Source organism: Pectinophora gossypiella, chromosome 15 (assembly GCF_024362695.1).
Source record: "Pectinophora gossypiella chromosome 15, ilPecGoss1.1, whole genome shotgun sequence".
NCBI classification, from domain to species: Eukaryota; Metazoa; Arthropoda; class Insecta; order Lepidoptera; family Gelechiidae; genus Pectinophora; species Pectinophora gossypiella.
The window spans coordinates 446,107-465,619 of record NC_065418.1 but is presented as its reverse complement, the minus strand read 5'-3'; the positions used below and the strand labels follow the sequence as shown (position 1 = coordinate 465,619).

Here is a 19,513-nt window from a genome sequence, read left to right as displayed (position 1 = left end):
TGTATTCCATATGGATAAGTAGGTCCCTGCATCCGTTACCTCAATGAACGTTTGTACACCGTCTTATGGATACAGTTTAGACAATTTCTCTATAGGCAATACCTATTAATAATTTATAAAAGTACCTATGTAATTTTTAGTACATCAGTGTTGTACCAAATCAGGTATAAAAATCGTTATAATATTACATGTGTGCATGTTTTAGTGCATTTTGTGATTTAGATAGTATAATTTATCGTCGATCTTGTGATTTAGATATATAATTAAAATAATAAATGGAATGAAGAAACATGTATAACTTGCATTATTTATATACAAGACAATGTAGTATCGAGGCCAACAAACAACTACACTGTTTTGTTTATCTTCTTCCCATACTAATGTAAACAAGTGTGTCGTAATTGTTGACAAAACAAAATCAGAAATTTCTGCAGAACTGAAAAATATCAACAGCCTACCTACTATTTTATAACCTATTACATGCAACTGTTGTGATTATAAATGTTATATTTAATAACGAGCTAAATAATAAAAGATTAGAAAGTATAAAACAATAATGGAATAAGGCCGCCCAAATTGTACTGTATTCATGTGTTATGTCTGATTGTTGAAATTTTAGTTCTGTGCAATAAAGTATATTTGATTTGATTTAAACCCCCTCCGGTTGATTGAGGGGAGGCCTGTGCCCAGCAGTGGGACGTATATAGGCAGTTTATGTTATGTTATGTATGATTTGATTTAATGGCAATTAACCTTATATTGATACCATTACCTGCAACATTTAATTAAAGTTAAAGAAAAAATAATTATTATAATAATACTATAAAACAAAATACCTACATCTATTTAATTTTACATAACAGGAAATTATTATTTTTATTAGTGCCTTGATGAACCTTGTGTGGACAAATCACACCAATTATGAAATAGAAACATTTCATTCATAAGGTGCGAAATTATTCATTGTAATAATGACTCAGATTGAGTTATATTATGATTCGTAATCATCAACATCACTATTATAATAAAATCAATATAACTTTTGATTTTGGAAACCTTCCTTTTAGCGCCATCTAGTAGCAAGTAGCTACATTTATTAATACTCCCCAAATTATTGTTTAACGTTGTCATAAATAATAGTATTAAAAAATATATATTTTCCGCAATATACTTATTTTAATATTAATAGACAACTATTGCACAAAACAAAATACATGCACTAAATCTTGTTGTTAATATTGTAATTCAAACAAAAGATCTATGCCATCTTTTATCTAGTAGTAGTACTACATATGGAAAAGTAACAAAATGAAATGTCATTGTTGTGATTATTTCAATACATTTCTACGTTATTGAAAAGATGAACACATATACAATCAAGCAATTTCCATTAGATAGAGTGAGATGGAAGAAAATTCATATTGCTGTTAGCACATTATTATACCAACGCACTGCATCTTATACAACGAATACAGTTTTATTTATTTATTACAATTTATTGTGTGTTATTGGCTTCCTACAGTATATTACATGTTAAACATTAAATTTTTTAGGAGTATAACAAACGTAGTGAGTTCGAAGTGTTTGTTTGGGAATAGAAAGCTAAATATACTGAAGAGAAGTGTTGGTAACTTGCAACGTAAATTATCAAATAATTTTCTTTTATCGCGGAGTGGAATTGATATATATCGGTTGTTGACAAGGCGGCGTATCAGTTGTCTATCTCCAGTAAATATGGCGACTGCTATAACGTGCTGGTCGATGGGCCCTGGTACTTATGAAGTACCATTAAGTTTGTTTGCAAAGAATCGTCAGCGCCTGGCCAGCCAGCTCAAAAGTGGCCAAATAGTGGTGCTACAAGGTGGAGAGGATATCAGTTTATACGATACCGATGTGCAATATGTGTTCAGACAGGTGAGCTTAACTTAAAAATGTATTCTTAATATTAAGCACCTACCTATTTGTTTTATATCGAAAATCTCTACAGTGCCACCTATATTTTCTTTGGGGAATTTGGCCTGGAAAGTCCCAGATGTGGCCTTTTTAACGCCCCTGCTAATTTTATAGATATGAGTCACAGCACATTTTACTATGACAACAATACATATTAGTAGTGCAATAAATACATAGTTTTACTATCTATTATATACATTGATGTATAATAAATAATATGTTACTATAATTGTCTTCCATGAGTTTATGATAACTAAAACTAGTTACTGAATGTGTATGTAATATAATTGCTGTCGCACACAGATGTTATTTTGCTCTGCCTGGTGTGTATAAGATGGATGAATACAGCGATTTTGAGTTGACCACGTTGTTTTATTAAATAATTAGGCACACACAATTTGCGTTATTACACAGTTCGGTGATCGTAGAAGAAGAAGGAAAAAGTATTGCTATTTTATGGCTTAAAAAAGTAAAAAATCTAAATTTGTTGGATGTTGCCAACAATTGCAAATGAATCAATTTTAAACACATAAGACAAGTGTATTCCCAATTTGGAGTAGCCCTAGTACCTACCCACGCTTCATCAATTCAGATTTTCCAATCAATTTATAAAATCTGTTCCTCTGTTGTTTCTTATCACAAAATACCGAAGAGAAAAGCAAAATTATTTAATTTTATAATTTTTCTTTTTAATAAAAGTAATTTTATACCTAACATTACTGATTATAGCAAACATTCGTTGTAAGGTTATTGAAGGATTTCCAAGTCTATGAGATGTCTTTAATAATCAAATAATCACTTTGCGTTGTGAAGTTATTTTTATACTACAGATAATAGAAACAAGGGAGACCACAAACACTAAGGCCGGGTTTCCACTGGCGCGGAGATGGGCGGAGAAAAGCGGAGATGTGCGGATTTGACCAATCACAGCGTTCGAGAGAGCGAAAAACGAAGACGCTTTGTCACTCTCTCCCTCACGGTAATTGGTCGAGTCCTGCACATCTCCGCGCCTCTCCGCATAGCTTCGCGTCAATGGAAACGCAGCCTAAGTGCATAAAACATGAGTTCACATTTCGCCTGTTAACTCACGTCGGCGTGTGAAGCCGCCGCACCAAGACATGTCTGGCTAGACCGCTACATCGACTCACCCGCCGTTCATTGCGTAGTAATACAGGCGCTAGCTGTGCTTGCGCGATATTAAAGAAGCAACGAATGACGTACAAAGTTTTATATACAATCATTGCCTCAATAAAACATTTCGTTTTGTGCATATTTCGGTCCCATCGGCATTTCTTTATAATAAGAACTCTGTAGTTCACCTATAGTTCACACTATATTGGAAATATTATAATGCCGTGTGCACGGAGACTAATACGGCACCGTGTTTGTTTTTAAAATAGGACAATTGGTGGATGGCAAGGCTGACATTTTAGACGAAAAATTTATATTAGTAGTTGTTAATGGCATTAACTACTTGGCCGGACAAACGGGAAGCATTGAGAGAAGACATCAGTGGGTGCCCAGTGGCGGCCTTAGGGCGGTGCGAGCGGTGCAACCGCACCGGGCGCCAAAATAGGGGGGGCAACAAAAACCAAAAAGACTGATCCACCCTGGCCAGCAGCCCCGTATCTAGAGGGGAGCAACTGGGTTTTGTATTTTGAGGGGCTGAGGGGTGCCACTTTCAGAGGTCTCGCACCACCTAAATATTTTGCTGGGGTAGACTGTGGACATTGGTAGACTGAGGACATCGGTAGACTGAGGACATTGGTAGACTGAGGACATTGGCAGACTGAGGACATTGGTAGACTGTGGACATTGGTAGACTGAGGACATTGGTAGACTGAGGACATTGGTAGACTGAGGACATTGGTAGACTGAGGACATTGGTAGACTGAGGACATTGGTAGACTGAGGACATTGGTAGACTGAGGACATTGGTAGACTGAGGACATTGGTAGACTGAGGACATTGGTAGACTGAGGATATTGGTAGACTGAGGACATTGGTAGACTGAGGACATTGGTAGACTGAAGACATTGGTAGACTGAGGACATTGCTAGACTGAGGACATTGGGAGACTGAGGTGCCCAGTTGGGCGCGAACCTCGGCTCAGGGCGTCGCCTGAGAGGATTATATTTGAAATATGGCAAAACAGACTGCAACTTAAGTAACACTTTAAAATTTGTATACATTTGCAAATAACAATATATTGACTTGATTATATCCCGCCAGGAATCCTACTTCACATGGGCGTGCGGCGTTCGCGAGCCCGGGTGCTACTTCGCCCTGGACGTGTCCACGGGTAAGGCCCATCTCTTCGTGCCCCTCCTGCCTGCGGAGTATGAGGTCTGGATGGGCAAGTTGCTCACCTTAGACGACTTCAAGAACATCTATGGCGTCGATGAAGTTCATTATGTTACTCAGGTAAGTTAAGGTTAATCTTGGCAAGTTCTTATTAATCACTCCTGAATCCCCAAAGGGGTAAGCAGAGGTGTATAGCCATGCGTAAGTCCCTTTAGTTTTAGTGCGAGCTTATTGCTATTAACCGGGCGCGAATCATAAACATGTTTTTTTTTTATTCAGAGTAGAAATTGTACAAAAAGTTCATCATCATCATCAGCCCATTAACGTCCCCACTGCTGGGGCACGGGCCTTCCCTATGGATGGATCGGGAGAACGGGCCTTAAACCATCACGCGGGCCCAGTGCGGATTGATGGTTAACTACTGCTAATGCAGCCGGGACCAACGGCTTCCAACGTGCCTTCCGAAGCACGGAGGAGCTCGAGATGAAAACTTTTTTTTGTGGTCACCCATCCTATGACTGGCCTTTGCGAAAGTTGCTTAACTTCAACAACCGCACACCGAGCGAGTTTACCGCTGCGCCACCGAGCTCCTCGTACAAAAAGTTACTTAAAGCTAAATATGTCGCCAAACTGCAGTGCAGTTTGTTGGCGACGTATGCACTCAATTGTGACATTACGCAATGCGTATGTCAAATAGCAATACTTATTGTTTTTTTTTTTTTGATGAATTGCTTTGATGTGGCCTTTTTAACCCCTCAATACTTTAAAAGTCCTCCACTCAATCTGCTCGATAGGATTCAAGGTCTTTTTACGAGCTCTGTGACAACCTGGGGTTCTATTGCATGGACCCCGAGTGCCCGGCTCCCTCAGAGCTGCACAGCAGGTGTACTGTCACTAACAAGGTCGTAACAACAATCTGTTTCTGTTTTCAGATCCGAGATGTACTGAAAAAGTTAAATCCAGAAAGTTTACTGACATTGGTAAGTAGAATTGAATCCCTCGCCTTCTTTTGATTCTTCTACTCGTATAAGTGTTAGAGCTGTTTAGAAACTTAATTAAATATACAGTGGCGGTCCTAGCAAAATATTTTGTTATATTTAGTTATGTACGCCGTAATTAACAAACACACACAACATAACACACAACAACACACATAACATAACACAACAAAATAACAACAACATAATCATACATTATACATTATCTTTTATTTGTTTATACATTGTTTTAAGTTTACGCGGTTATTATCATAATTAAAACACATAATAACGGGTTCTTACCGCGTTTATTTGGGGATATGAGACTCCCGATATTTCGACACTGTTGCAAGTCATCCCGTGATCATGGCACTTGCAACAGTGTCGAAATATCGGGAGTCTCATATCCCCATTTAAACGCGGTAAGAACCCGTTATTATGTGTTTTTATTTGTTTGATAACATTTATGAAACAAATAAAAGAGAAGGTGCAGGTCGTGTCGTATCGGGAGGTGAAGGTTTTGGCGGGAAGAAGAGAGGAATGGCGGTTACTCCACCGACAAGAGCTCAGCTCTTAAATAGAGAGAGAGAGAGACGCCGTAATTGTCATATATTAGTCACAATACCGTAACCTTCTAAATGTAAAAATGTTTTAATATATGTGATGTGGATATACTTTATAAATAAATAAATATTTAAGTGGTGCTAGACCTCAAAGTGGCACCCCTCAGCCCCTTAAAATAAAAAATGTTGTTTACGGGCACCAGGTGTGAGTAATATAAACCGATGAAGTTAGCTTGCAGCCAGGGTGTGAGAGAGAGGGAGAGAGAAAATGTTTATTCAACAAAACCAGTCTTGGTTGATATTGCCCCCCCCCCCCCCCCTTTTTTTTCGGCGCCTGGTAGGGTCGCCACTGATTAGATACATTACTGGCGGACCCCGCACTAGGAAACCATTTCGTTATTAGATCCTAAACATTCTTTAACAGACAAGAGTCGTAATTTCATTTCAGTTAATTGAATTTATTGAGTAATCTTGAGTTGGTTATATCGACCTCCTAGTGGTCCACTAGTTCATGTTTGTGGTGACGGCTGAGTGATCCCACCCGCGGTGGTTGGTCCCGCAAGCACACCCTGGACACTTCACACAAACCCCGTTGTACACGGACACTACATTGACGTTCTTGTACACGCGCATCTGTGTGTGTGACGTCTGACGCACTACGATTGAAGACTAAAGTAAGACCGAGGGGGGGGGACCTAGCTTTCTATGCCCGAACCACTGGTTCCTGCTCCTGGTACTCCGCAGGGGGCTGCTTACCCTCCTACGTAGAGAGCTGATCGTCTTCCGAATGCCCAGGCCAGTTTCACGCCTCAGTCCTAGCCTGCTCTTGACCTTTCCTTCTATCGAACTTACCATGCACTTCCTTCTTCAGAGCGGGCCCAATACTGACAGCGGTTTGACTGCCAAAGAAGCGGTCTTCGAAGGAATAGACGAGTAAGTATAAGATAATATAAATGGGCATTGACCTCCCCTTAATCAACCGGAGGGGGTATGGAACATACTCCACGCTGCTCCAGTGCGGGTTGGTGAACAACCAGTTATTATTACGAGCTCTTAAACAGTGATCTGCCGTTTCCGGGAATTTTCCTAAAGTGGGAATATTTCTTTGCTGTTAGCAAGGACACTAACTGCTTCTCTTTTTCAAATTGTTCTTTCTTGTACTCTGGTCTTATCTAAAGGTTAGGTAATAAAGCACTTTTTCATAAGTTTCGCGCCATTTTACTGCCGGGAACGTTCTCCAAGTGGAACTCACTGCTCGTAAATCGAGCTCGGCACCGATAGAAATTGGTGCGGGACGTAGTGTCCGTTCTGATACGTTGTATTATGCTTTAATCTATGGTCGTGTCTCATAATAATGGAGTCAAGGGCTTTGGATGGAGAAAAATACAAAATGCTACCTGAGTGCTGCACCGACAAGGGCGCGGCTCTTAAATAGGGTATTTGACTGGGTCAAACATAAATTATAAAATGTTAACCCAGAAATAGAAGCCATTTTTACTTTTCGACTTATTTTCGAATTTTATGAATTAAGTAACAATGAGTACGACGTTTGACCGCTTTTATTGATGACGTCCCAGGACAGTATTTCCATACAAAGTCGAAGGAAAACTTTCGTTTCGTAAAAAGTTTTTTTTACTTAAAACTAGGTTGTCAAGTAGTCTATTAAAAATAAATTTAAAAAACGACTAATTATTATTTATTTTTTTTCAGATTCAAAGTGGATAATGAGACGTTATTCCCCATCATAGCCGAATTGTAAGTAAATTAAATTAAATTTAAATGATTTAATATACAATTTAGGTCAAAAATCATCGTATCAACCTTAAGACTTCAATGCCATGTTTACCGAATTTTTCACACCATGCTCAAATGTTACGAACACAAAAGTTAGCGAAACGCAAGAAGAGAAAGTAGTGTGTCAGGATCGTAGTAAGGCGAACTACCGAATTTCCTGGTCTCTGCCTACAGTGACCATACAACTCTTCTTCTTATAACGTGTGGGATGTGAGTCGGAATACCAACGTCATCAACCCAGGGTTATTATTCTGCCGACAAACGACTTTGTACTTACATCAGTAAGTAGTAACCGGGACCAACGGCTTAACATGCCTTCCGAAGCACGGATCATCTTACTTTCGGACAATCAGGTGATCTAGCCTAGGGCTCACAAAGTCATTTTTGTGTTATGTCTCCACTAGGATTCGAACCGGGACCTCCGGATCGTGAACCCAACGCTCAACCACTGGGCCATGGAGGTCGTACATAGGTCGTAACTAGGACCAGATAAACTGTAATATTATATTATAAATTGTTTACCTATCGCTTAAATACCTACTTAGTGCACGCTAATCTGGCAAACGATAGGTCGTTCAAGATAGGATAGGTTGTGATAAACTATAAACTGATATCGAATTTACTACTTATCACTTCTTATTCTTACTTAATCTAAATCGTTCGAATATTATTACGAAATAATACGATGCGCGGCGCTGTAGGTATAATGGAGTTATTGTTTAACTTTCGATAGGATGCTGGTAAAATAAGACACAGCCTGAAGTATTAGGAAACGCGTGTATTCGCCGTAATTTTATTTTATTTTGTTTGGGGAGCTTACAGCTTAATTCACACAATATTACACTTAGTAGTAAGTAAAGGCCAATTACAAGCTACCACAAATAAAAGAAAAAGAGTTATACAACAAGACAAGAGAGCGGAGATATAGAAAAAATATAAGAAAAAAAAAATTGAAATTGAATGATGGCGCAATTTAGCAAAAATACACATTAAAACACTAACAATAATTAACAACTATTACCAATTACCTCTAATAAGCTGAGTCTTCAGCGAATTAATACTACTGCAAAACAAATCACATTGAGAGGCATTAACCTCGTTAAATTGTTTAAGGGAACGAGGTAAATAACTATTGCTTCTATATTTGGTGCGGCAACGAGGAACATGAAGCAAACGATTGTGACGTAATAGAATCGTAACGTAATAGAAAAAGTTATCTTGCAGTATTGCCATAGTTTAATATTTTTTTCCAAAATATTAGGGTTGCCAACAGTTATGTCTTTTTAAATCATAATTAATGATGATTTAGTATGTAAGAAGATGAAATAAGGTGATCTGTGCTTCGGAGCACACGATAGGACTAAAAGAGCAAATAAAAAATAAAACGCATTCAGCTGCTGACCCTCCCGGACTAATCGTAAAAACTGACAGAGCAGTTTGCCTACCTACTAACCTGCAAAGTACCCTAGGTTTTCTAATTTAAAAAACTTCGAAGTTCCATACAAACTTTCGTCCCTTTTTTAAACCCTTTAAGGGGTGACTTTCTAAAAATGCCTCTTTTTTTAACCCTTTAGGCGGACAAGATTTCAAGAACCAAAAAATGAAATCAAATATATACTTTATTGCACACAAACAAAAAATTTAGCAACAGTACAAATGGCCGCCCTTATTACTCTGAAGCAATCAGAATCGTTGATGGTAGGGCTGGCAGAGGAAGACCGAGAAGGACTTACTTTGACCAAATTGGAGATGTCCTTAGAAAAGGTTTAATACGATCTACTCTGAACCGGCGTGCGTGTATGAAGCGATTGATGAATGTGGAGGAAGCAAGAGAAGTGTGTCAGGATCGAAGCAAATGAAATTCTATAGTCTCTGCTTACCCCGGTGGGAAATAAGCGTGAGTTTATGTATGTATGCATGTAATCAGAATCATCAATATGAAATGTTGATGTTTGTTGTCACGTGTTTCCAGGCGAGTCATTAAGACACCAGAGGAGATTGGAGTTATGCGCTACGTATGCAAGGTGTCTTCAGACGCACACAAACAGGTAAATAGTTGCACGTCCTTCATCTACCTAGCATTATCCCATTTTTCACAGGGTCCACTTACTTAACCTGAAGATATGACAAGTCCGGTTTTTTACACAAGCGACTGCCTGTCAGACCTTCCAACCCGCGAAGGGAAAACCAGCCCAATACAGGTTAGGTCGCGTACCTCCGAAAATGCATTACTCGGGAATGTGGGTTTCCTCACGATGTTTTCCTTCACCGCTGAACGTGCGTTGAACGTCCTTATGAGTAATAAATACTATTCACTCTTTCGCACTGTCACTCAATAACTTTATTGGCATCGACGGCCCTTGGTGCACGCGTCGACTTGCTGGCAGTTCATATAAAAATACGTGCGCGATGTCGACAAATAAAAAGTTTTTTTTAGAAGAATTGCTTCAATGTGGCGTTTAAAATCCCTTGAGCTATGTATGAGCTACATTTCTTACCGTTACCTATTACCCTACGAAGGTCGCTAGGTTTTCAAGTCCAACGGTTGCCCACCAGGTGATGCTAGTGGCCCGCCCTGGCCTGATGGAGTACCAGTGCGAGTCCGTGTTCCTGGACCACTGCTACCGCGTGGGCGGGTGCCGGCACGTGTCGTACACCTGCATCTGCGGCTCGGGGCACAACGCCGCCACGCTGCACTACGGCCACGCAGCCGCGCCCAACTGCAAGATGATCCACGACGGGGACATGTGGTCAGTTGATAGATAAACATAAACAGCCTAATTAAAACACATAATAACGGGTTCTTACCGCGTTTAAATCAGGGATATGAGACTCCCAACCCGTTATTATGTATTTTAATTATGATAATAACCGCGTAAACTTAAAATAATGTATAAACAGCCTATACATGTTGTGATGTTAGTGACATCTTAAAAAATCATTAAAAATGTAAATAAATCTTTTACTAAAAGTTTTTGCCTTGCAAGTAAATTAAAAACTTTAGTCGTGGGTAATTTTTTTTTTTAAATGGCAACGCTGAGTGCGATGACGACAGCGCGGCTAACCTTGAAATGTTATCTGTCACATTTGAGCGTACCTGGTTTTGTTGTACCATGTTTTAAAAAACAATAAAGCTCCTCGGTGGTTCTGTGCAACTTAGTCAAATGAGATACTTTTTGTGACACGTTGAAAAGAATACATTTCTATTCTGAATTATCATTTTTATAATTTATCTTCCTATTTAATATATCTTTGGAATATGAATGAACCACATGAATTGACGGATTTTATTTGCAATTTTGTTTTTATAATATTGTAATTCTACTAAGATGTTTTTTATACACTATTATTTGCATGTTATAGTTTGTTTTAGCTAACAAAGTAGACCTAATATTAATCAAAAATAATGATACTTCCTACTTAGAGTGGTTTACTGGCTTGCTTGGCTCGTTAACACACGTTTACCTAGTAATAGCATATTCTCATTTTGTATGTATGTGTGTATGTTCTGTATGTTGTTAAAAGAGAGAAGAGAGGAAGGGGAAGACCGAGAAGACATGGAACAGATTAAAGGAAAGGTTAACGTCGTGTCTTATAGGGAAGTCAAGGAATTGGCCTTTGATAGACTGGAATGGAAAATGCTACACCGACAAGAGCGTGGCTCTTAAATTGATGATGATGATGTATGTATGTTTGTGTAATTGCAGCCTGTTCGACATGGGCGGCAACTACGCGGGCTACGCGGCGGACATCACCTGCACGTTTCCGGCTAACGGCAAGTTCACGCCGGACCAGAAACTAATATACGAAGCCGTGTTGGCTGCCAGAGATGCTGTTTTGAGGTAATTTCACACGCGAGTGAACAGGCACGCACGCACGATTCGCGCTCGCATGCATGCATTCACGCACGCACGCACGCATTCACGCGTACACACACGCTAGTAAATGAGCGAATAAGCCTGAAGTAAACACGTACGTGGATTTTCTAGTGTGTTGAACAAATTATTTCAACAAATCTTTTTAATTAACAAATTACTTATTGTTATATTCTCTTTTGCAATTTCGTTTTTATTTTTAATTTTATTTCTCTGATCTATATAATCGATCTCTTTAAAAAAATGTATCATTATGTTTCTATTTTTTTTTTTTATTTAATGTGCATACCTGAGTCTCCACCGGACTTCGTATTTTTAATCTTTATGAAAAAAAAAATGTTTTATCATAGGGCTACTGATACAGTAGCCCAGGTTACCGATACAGGGGAAACCCTAGTGTAGGGCCCGCTATTCACTTGTGTTAATTTAACTTTATTTGGTAAGTAAATAAATATTTTTTACTTTTTTTTTAATTTAAATTTTGTATGGAAAATATCAAAAGAAGCCTTTTCTACAAATGGACGCTATTTGACTATTAAGAATCTGGCCCTAAACGTGTACAAGTAATATTACTGAACCTATTTTGAAAACTCTTTCACCAGAAGAAAATTTCATTATTCATGTGTCCTGCAGTCCACGCGGAAAGCTAACTTGTAAAAATGTATTAGAAATATTTAACATGGCCAATTGCAATATTTGCAGAGAAGCCAAGCCGGGCGTCATGTGGCCAGACATGCACCTGCTGGCCAACCGCGTCATGTTGGCGCATCTCAAGCAGGGCGGGCTGCTCAAAGGAGAGGTCGACGATATGATCAAGGTAATTACATCCAATAAACGTAACTTGATAAAAATGACGTATCTTTTGTCACTTTCGTACTAAGCTGTATACTATTCGTGCGAAAGGGACGTATCTCTCGTCTCTTGGCTACTATATCTCTACCTTGCTGTCATTCTAATCATGTTACTTTTCCTAATTTCAGTTTGATTTTAACTAATGCCATCATTCACTTACAAATGTTTTGGATTTTGTTATCACTCACTACTAATTTCACCTTGTGAGACTATCACTGACTATCACTTTGGGAGACTATCACTGACTATCACTTTGTGACACTATCACTCACTATCACTTTGTGAGACTATCACTCACTATCACTTTGTGAGACTATCAATCACTATCACTTTGTGAGACTATCACTGACTATCACTTTGTGAGACTATCACTGACTATCACTTTGTGACACTATCACTCACTATCACTTTGTGAGACTATCACTGACTATCACTTTGTGACACTATCACTCACTATCACTTTGTGACACCATCACTGACTTTCACTTTGTGAGACTATCACTCACTATCACTTTGTAAGAGTATCACTCATTATTACTTTGTGAAACTATCACTCGAGACTCACTCAATATATCACTTTGTGAGACTGTTAGTCACTATCAGTGATGATGTGTCGCTGTGGCCTTAGGCGGGCGTGCACGGCGTGCTGCAGCCGCACGGGCTGGGCCACCTGCTGGGGCTGGACGTGCACGACGCGGGCGGCTACGGCGCCTGCGCGCCGCCGCGGCCCGCGCCGCCGCTGCACCGCCTGCGCACGGCGCGCGCGCTGCGCCCGGGGATGGCGCTCACCGTCGAGCCCGGATGCTACTTCATACCGCCGGTGAGGGTACACTTTTACACATTCGTAGTTAATTATTCATAAATTACCAATAATTGGGTATGTAAGATATTTTTGACGGTATTTTTAAATATTTTTAAATTAAACGTTATGCTATTATAAAAAACTAATTTTAATATTTTTGCTTTTGATGCAGTTTACTTTTTTTACAATTTTTTAAATAATATCTTCTAAAGTAGCCTGAATGACGTTTATACCTTTGCCTTTGCTTACTTTGTATTAAAATTTTAATATTTACACTTTGTTAGGGTAATATGCCCAAACTGCGGGCGATCCTTACGAGTACTCTGCCGTAATAAGATAGATATAAATAAATGACAATTTGTTAATTTTATTTCCTTTAATTAAGTTTCTGTAGATTTTGCTTCTAAAAAACATGATAGGTGTTAATGATCCTCATTATTATTGAAATTATTTAATTAACTAATTTAAGACTTGTATTTTATAACTTTACAATATGTGTACTGTTGGTATACCTATCTAAATAAATAAATAAATAAATTAAGCTTGTTAACCACACATGCATGCGTGAGCGTAGCACATGCGCAGGCGTGAGTGCGTGCACATGCGTGAGCGTGCGTGTGGTATTGTTTTTAAAATAACTAATAATAAATTACTTATTTCCCAGTTGCTATCAGCCGCACAGAACAACCCCGAGCAGTCGGTATTTTTCAACTGGGACATGATGCAGCGCTTCCGCGGGTTCGGCGGCGTCAGGATCGAAGACGACGTGCTAGTCACCGAAACCGGCATGGAGAACCTTACCTTCGTTCCCAGGACGTGAGTTTCCCATACTAATCTTCTTCGTTGTTCACTGTTGAGGATCGGGACCACAAGTTATGGTTTTCCACGCAGTACGGCTATAAGCTACATGGACCGCTGCGCTCTCTGCATGCTGCCGCCCAGTCTTCTTCAAGGTGTCAGACCACCACACACTAATATCCACACTAATATTATAATCCTGTCAAGTAGTGAATGCCATATGCGGTAAATCTACACTAAATCACGTCAAATGGGGCTACTTGACACCATAGTCCAATGAGATACTTTTTACGAAACGTCAAAACGGAAGTTTTCTTGGGGAGTTTGTATGGAAATACTGTCCTGTGACGTCATTAATAAAATGGTGGGGGGAGGTGAGGTAAACCTAGCTCAGACGCTGGTGCGGAGCGGAGAGTTGCCGGTCTATATGTAGTATTATTCCTTACTCTATGCCATAAGGTTTATTATATCCATCTTAAGACGTCATATCAACAGTGGCTGCAAATTGTCTTTGATATACAGTGATATCGTAACAAATATTGAGGGGGATGATTCAGACCTGAGATTCTGAGTTGATATCTAGTGGAATTTCCTGTCGGAAAATTCATGAAAATTTTACTGATTTTTTTAAAATTATTTTCAGTTCCATACTTTTACGACGGAAAAATCCAACCTTTTTCTACTTTTTCTTTCTTCGGCATATCAACTCAGAATCATGGTCTGAATCATCCCTCAAAGTTTTCGTTACGACGTCACTAACACCCTGTATTGGATTACGGGCATACGTATGTATGTATGTTTAATTAGTTGAGTTTATAATTAAAAAGAAGACAAAAACAACAATTACTGAAATATGTTTATTGTATCCATTGAAGATACTTTTGTTTTTACAGTGTGAAGGAGATAGAAGAACACATGGCGAATGGTGCTAATTACAAAAAATAATAAGCAACATTAATTTATTTTTAATTGCGACCAGCATTGTAAAGTATATTGATATTTTTAACTTCATTTATAAGACAGAACCTTGTATTTTTTATTAATGTTATTTTGTTTGTTATCTTATACATATTTGAGCAAAATATCCTAGTTATTTGTAGAAGCCTTAATGTAGACTTTATATTTTTAAGGCTTCTTCAGTAAACAAAAAAAAAACAATATATACACATGTAAATATGTTGTTGATTTACTGATTTTATTATAAATATAAAATCATTTATAACAAAACTTTGTTTTTAATTTCAAAAACTTAAAACGAAATCAGTCAACAATAAACAGAACAGCAATATACATAATACAACTAAGAAAATAATTCGGTGTTTGATGGCATATCACAAGAAATTTCAAATATACAGGGTGTTAGTGACATCGTAACGAATACTGAGGGGGATGATTCCGCTCATGATTCTGAGTTAATATCAAGTGGAATTTTCGAAGTTTTCGTTACGATGTCACTAACACCTGTATTGTTTTTTATTATAATAAGCTCAGCGCGATTAATTATACTATAAGTTTAAAGTGCCAATGCACATAGTCGAAAGTGAAACGTTACTTTGGAGCAAATATTTTATCTGTACAAATTTTTGACAAATGTGCGTGATTTTTTCATCCAAAAAAGCAATATTGCAATTTGATATTTGCCCATGTAAAAGTAAGTGCGCAATATTACTTTCTTAGATGAATTGCTTCGAAGTGGCGTTTTTTGATGATGACATTTAAAGACACCATAGTTGACGAACAATACAGAACGCCACCAAATAAACATTTACATATATCGTAGATAATTTCGTACAGTAGGCGGAATTGGGAGTGTATTAATGGCACGCAGATATTCTTTTGTAGTTTTCCTCGGGCCTGTGTTCCGGAGAGCCTTCCGGACTACACATCTGGCCAAATGTTTCAACGGTAGCACGGAATATTTAATTTTGTCGGCTGTGATGCCTGCTTTAATGTAGCTGGCATCTATTAATAGTAGGATGTGATGTTGTATCTGAAAACGTTAAACATAGTGGTTATAAAAGGTAATGATTCTGTAGTGGAGTGGGAGGGAATTGACAATTGAATGCATTCAGCTGCTAGTCTACGCAGCAACGGCAACTCTCCGCTCCCCACCAGCAGCTGAGCCAGGTTTACGTCGCCCCCTCGGTCTTATTTTAGTCTTCAATCGTACGGGCGGCAAACGTCACACACTGATGTGCGTTTACAATGTGTAGTGTCTGCGTAAAACCGAGGTTTTTTGTATGAAGTGTCCGGGGTGTGCCATAGAGTAACAAGGGCATCCAGCGATTTGACACACACAAGACATTCATCGCAAGATGAACTAGAGGTTTCTGTTACACCAACACAGCAGTTTCACTAACACAGTTGGCTTGATCATTATAGACGGCGATATAGCTCAGCACCTATCACGTTGGTCCAACAGAAAGCTTGGTGAGGTGTGAGCGGTTTGATATAATGTGTTTAAAACAGAGGGATTCTGTTGGACTATAATATGGGCGAGACAAGTGGACCCTGTCGAAAATAAAGAGACGTAACAAAAGTCGCAGATGTGACGAAAACAATAAGGAGACTCAAATGGCGTTAGACAGGACACATTATGAGGTCTAGAATAAAAAAGTGGACTAAAGACATCACAGAATGGTACCACAGAGATGGTAAAAGGCGAAAAGGGAGACCAAACAAAAGGTGGGAAGACGATCTACCACAAGGTAGGAGAAGGTCAACAGGCGACAGACAGGTGTGGCGCAATAAGGAGGAGGCCTGTCTTAGGACGGCCCACAAATAAATAAACATATAGATAAATAAGTAATAAAGTAAAACTATGTAATAAAGGCCACGAAAAAGATGGCGCGACAAGTTGGACCGCTTTTCGAAACGGTGGCACGAACAAGCTGGGGACAGGGAGGAGTGGAAGAAGGGAAGACAGGCCTTTGCCCTGCAGTTGGACATTGCGGGCTATTAATAATAAAAAATGTAATAATGTCGGTGATTAAAGGCTATTTTTATTTTATATAATTGGCGATGCAATACGTTGATCTACTGTCACCGATTTATCAATATTATTACTCATTCATTCTTCGTACTTACTTGTGGGGATATCCTGCATAGAACACCATGTTCATATGCAAAATGAAGCAAATACACCGGTTCTAGGTACAAACTGTACGGTAACATGACTAAAGTGGTTACAGGGTTGGATGTGAGCGATGCGAGAAACGCGTCCGGAATGCATCTCTCCTGTTCACATATCTCTGACGTGCAATGGTCAACGTTGCAGTCAAATTCGCAGAGTATTTCAAAGACCTGGAAAATTATGTTATGTAAATTAAAAGATATGGTAGCAAATGCCTGACCGAAAAAGAACTATGTACCTACTACTATAATAATAAAGCCTCTATTCAGATGGCTTAGTTTTTAGTAATGAAATGTTTGTATTTTACTACCTTTCTGTGTGTGCGTGCGTGTGTGTGTGCGTGCGTGTGTGTGTGCGTGCGTGTGTGTGTGCGTGCGTGTGTGTGTGCGTGGGTTTGTGCGTGTGTGTGTGTGCGTCTGTGTGGGAGCGTGCGTTTATGCGTGCGCGTGTTTCAACCTTTTACATTCTGTCCTATTACCTTCCTACTTGACCTAAGAAGCTATAAAAAAATATCTTAAATATTATACAGGGTGTTAGTGACGTCGTAAACTTTGAGGAACAATTCACACCATGATTCTGAGTTGACATCAAGTGGAATTTTCTGTCGCAAAAGTATGGAACTGAAAATAATTAAAAAACACTTCATCTAACTCAGAATCATGGTCTACTCTAATCACACCCTCTGTATTTATTACGACGTCATAATCAATACTGAGGGGGATGATTCGGTTTATTATAGAGTTAATATCAAGTGGATTTAAAAAAAAATCACCCTGTATATTATTATCAAATATTGAAAAGTCATCACATAGAAATCTACCATTTTTCTTCTTTGTTTTGAAATATATTTAAGAATTTAAAATAATAGTAGAAGTTCATCACAAATCATAATTAGTCAGTACAAAACAGACTCAAACATAAAAAAAAAATTGTGCCTGCCAAAACCTTTGCAATTACTTACTTCAACAAAACATGCATTATGGGCACAATAATGCATGTAAACAAGTGGTGGACATTCATTTACGTCCAACGCATCTACGGCCACGCCTCGCATCAGGAATAAATAGAATATATCCCTGAACTTCTCTCTACGGTTCTTATAAATGTATTCACATATGTTCAAGTATGAATTCAGAGGAGCATTTGTTAGGTAAGCAGGCTTAAAAGGTCCAACCTCTTCCAAAGTTATGTGAAATACCTCATGGAAGTCAAAGAACTCTGGTCCTATGTCATGCTTCAATAACGCTTCCAAAATATCAAGTTTAAAGTAATGTGGTTTACATGCAAACAGAATGATTTCTCTACTCATTTTATCTATATCTGTTACTTCAAGTAATATATTGAATATTGATTCGTAGCCCATACATAAGGCCATATTCATGGCTAGTTCACCAAACACATTCTTTATATGTGGATCTGCACCATTTTTTAGTAAAAACCGTACTACATCGTCATTGTACCCTTGGACAGCTAATATCAATGGAGTATCTCCGTTCGTCGACTGCTGATTAATATCTGTTACGAAAGGATACAGCACCTTTATAGTATCGTAACAGCCTTTGTAACAAGCTAAATGGAATGGTATGTAATGAGGTTCATTTTTGATGTCTGGATCTCCTCCGGCGTGTAATAGAACATCAACGGCTTCATGTTTCATTTGCAATGTGGCATCATGCATTGGAGTGTCACCGTCGAAGTCTTGTACATTCACAATAGCGCCGTGGTCGATCAATAATTGTATTAAATCTACTCTTCCTTGAGAGCTAGCTATGTGCAGTGGGGTCACACTCTCAGTGCTGCCATAGTTGGCTATGTCTTCAGCGCTTTCTAGCAAAGCTTTGATAGTTTTCAAGGAGGCGGTCTCTCTACAGGCTAGGTAGAGCGCGGTGTGACCCTCGTGAGTCTCTGCTAACGGACGACAGTCTGGGTGCTGCAAAATAAGCATCAGAGATTCATAGCTGTCGCTCGCCGCCGCTTCGTGCAAGCACGTCCATCCCCTATTGTCTATACAACTCGGATTCAGCTTCCTAAGCAACCTCTCCACTGTTGCGAAATCATTTCTCCTCGCTGCGAAATTCAATGCATTCGAAGTAACAGGGTTTAACGAACTGAAATCCATATCTGAAAGGCTTGAATTGACTATACAAGGGACATTTTCGTATTAAGTCACTGTAAGAGGGCAAAATTAAGTAATGAGTAATATATGTAATAATAAATATACTTTTACGAGATTGATATGATAGTGTCGCAATCGCAATATTCGCAATTTACTTACATTGTGATGACAGTAAATGTCAAACTCAGCTGCTTCATTTTCTTTCGCCCATTTTAGGGTTAGGCTAAGATCGTAATGAACATGCTGCCTATCAAAATCAGCTGTGTGAAACTTGATGATAAAGTTATAACGATATCTGTTAAAATTTTGCGATTATAGATCATAACAGGAATGTAAGGTGTGTGTG

The 19,513-nt window shown here is 38.7% G+C and overlaps 2 protein-coding genes across 2 annotated transcripts; one reads left to right on the top strand and one right to left on the bottom strand.

The window, feature by feature from the left end:
* Positions 1 to 1,441: 1,441 nt before the first annotated feature.
* LOC126373119 (xaa-Pro dipeptidase) lies at positions 1,442 to 15,145 on the top strand. The gene is made up of 12 exons (XM_050019128.1): positions 1,442 to 1,914; positions 4,186 to 4,377; positions 5,190 to 5,237; positions 6,669 to 6,730; positions 7,508 to 7,552; positions 9,564 to 9,639; positions 10,148 to 10,341; positions 11,299 to 11,433; positions 12,169 to 12,283; positions 12,947 to 13,138; positions 13,785 to 13,936; positions 14,812 to 15,145. The coding sequence occupies exons 1-12, from the start codon at positions 1,531 to 1,533 to the stop codon at positions 14,861 to 14,863; spliced, it is 1,647 nt and encodes a 548-aa protein (XP_049875085.1). The 5' UTR covers positions 1,442 to 1,530; the 3' UTR covers positions 14,864 to 15,145.
* LOC126373125 (ankyrin repeat and SOCS box protein 3-like) lies at positions 14,762 to 19,347 on the bottom strand. The gene is made up of 3 exons (XM_050019143.1): positions 18,013 to 19,347; positions 17,006 to 17,221; positions 14,762 to 15,908 (listed from the first exon to the last, which is right to left on the bottom strand). The coding sequence occupies exons 1-3, from the start codon at positions 19,168 to 19,170 to the stop codon at positions 15,684 to 15,686; spliced, it is 1,599 nt and encodes a 532-aa protein (XP_049875100.1). The 5' UTR covers positions 19,171 to 19,347; the 3' UTR covers positions 14,762 to 15,683.
* Positions 19,348 to 19,513: the final 166 nt, after the last annotated feature.

Bases quoted from the DNA above. Each gene is read 5' to 3' on its own strand.
- LOC126373119 (XM_050019128.1), top strand. From the start codon at position 1,531: ATGTTAAACATTAAATTTTTTAGGAGTATAACAAACGTAGTGAGTTCG. The intron at 4,378-5,189 runs GTAAGTTAAGGT...TTCTGTTTTCAG, and splicing joins AAGTTCATTATGTTACTCAG to ATCCGAGATGTACTGAAAAA. The intron at 13,139-13,784 runs GTGAGGGTACAC...CTTATTTCCCAG, and splicing joins GATGCTACTTCATACCGCCG to TTGCTATCAGCCGCACAGAA.
- LOC126373125 (XM_050019143.1), bottom strand. From the start codon at position 19,170: ATGGATTTCAGTTCGTTAAACCCTGTTACTTCGAATGCATTGAATTTC. The intron at 17,222-18,012 runs GTAAGTAATTGC...ATAATTTTCCAG, and splicing joins ATAATGCATGTTTTGTTGAA to GTCTTTGAAATACTCTGCGA. The intron at 15,909-17,005 runs GTAAGTACGAAG...TAACGTTTTCAG, and splicing joins TATGCAGGATATCCCCACAA to ATACAACATCACATCCTACT.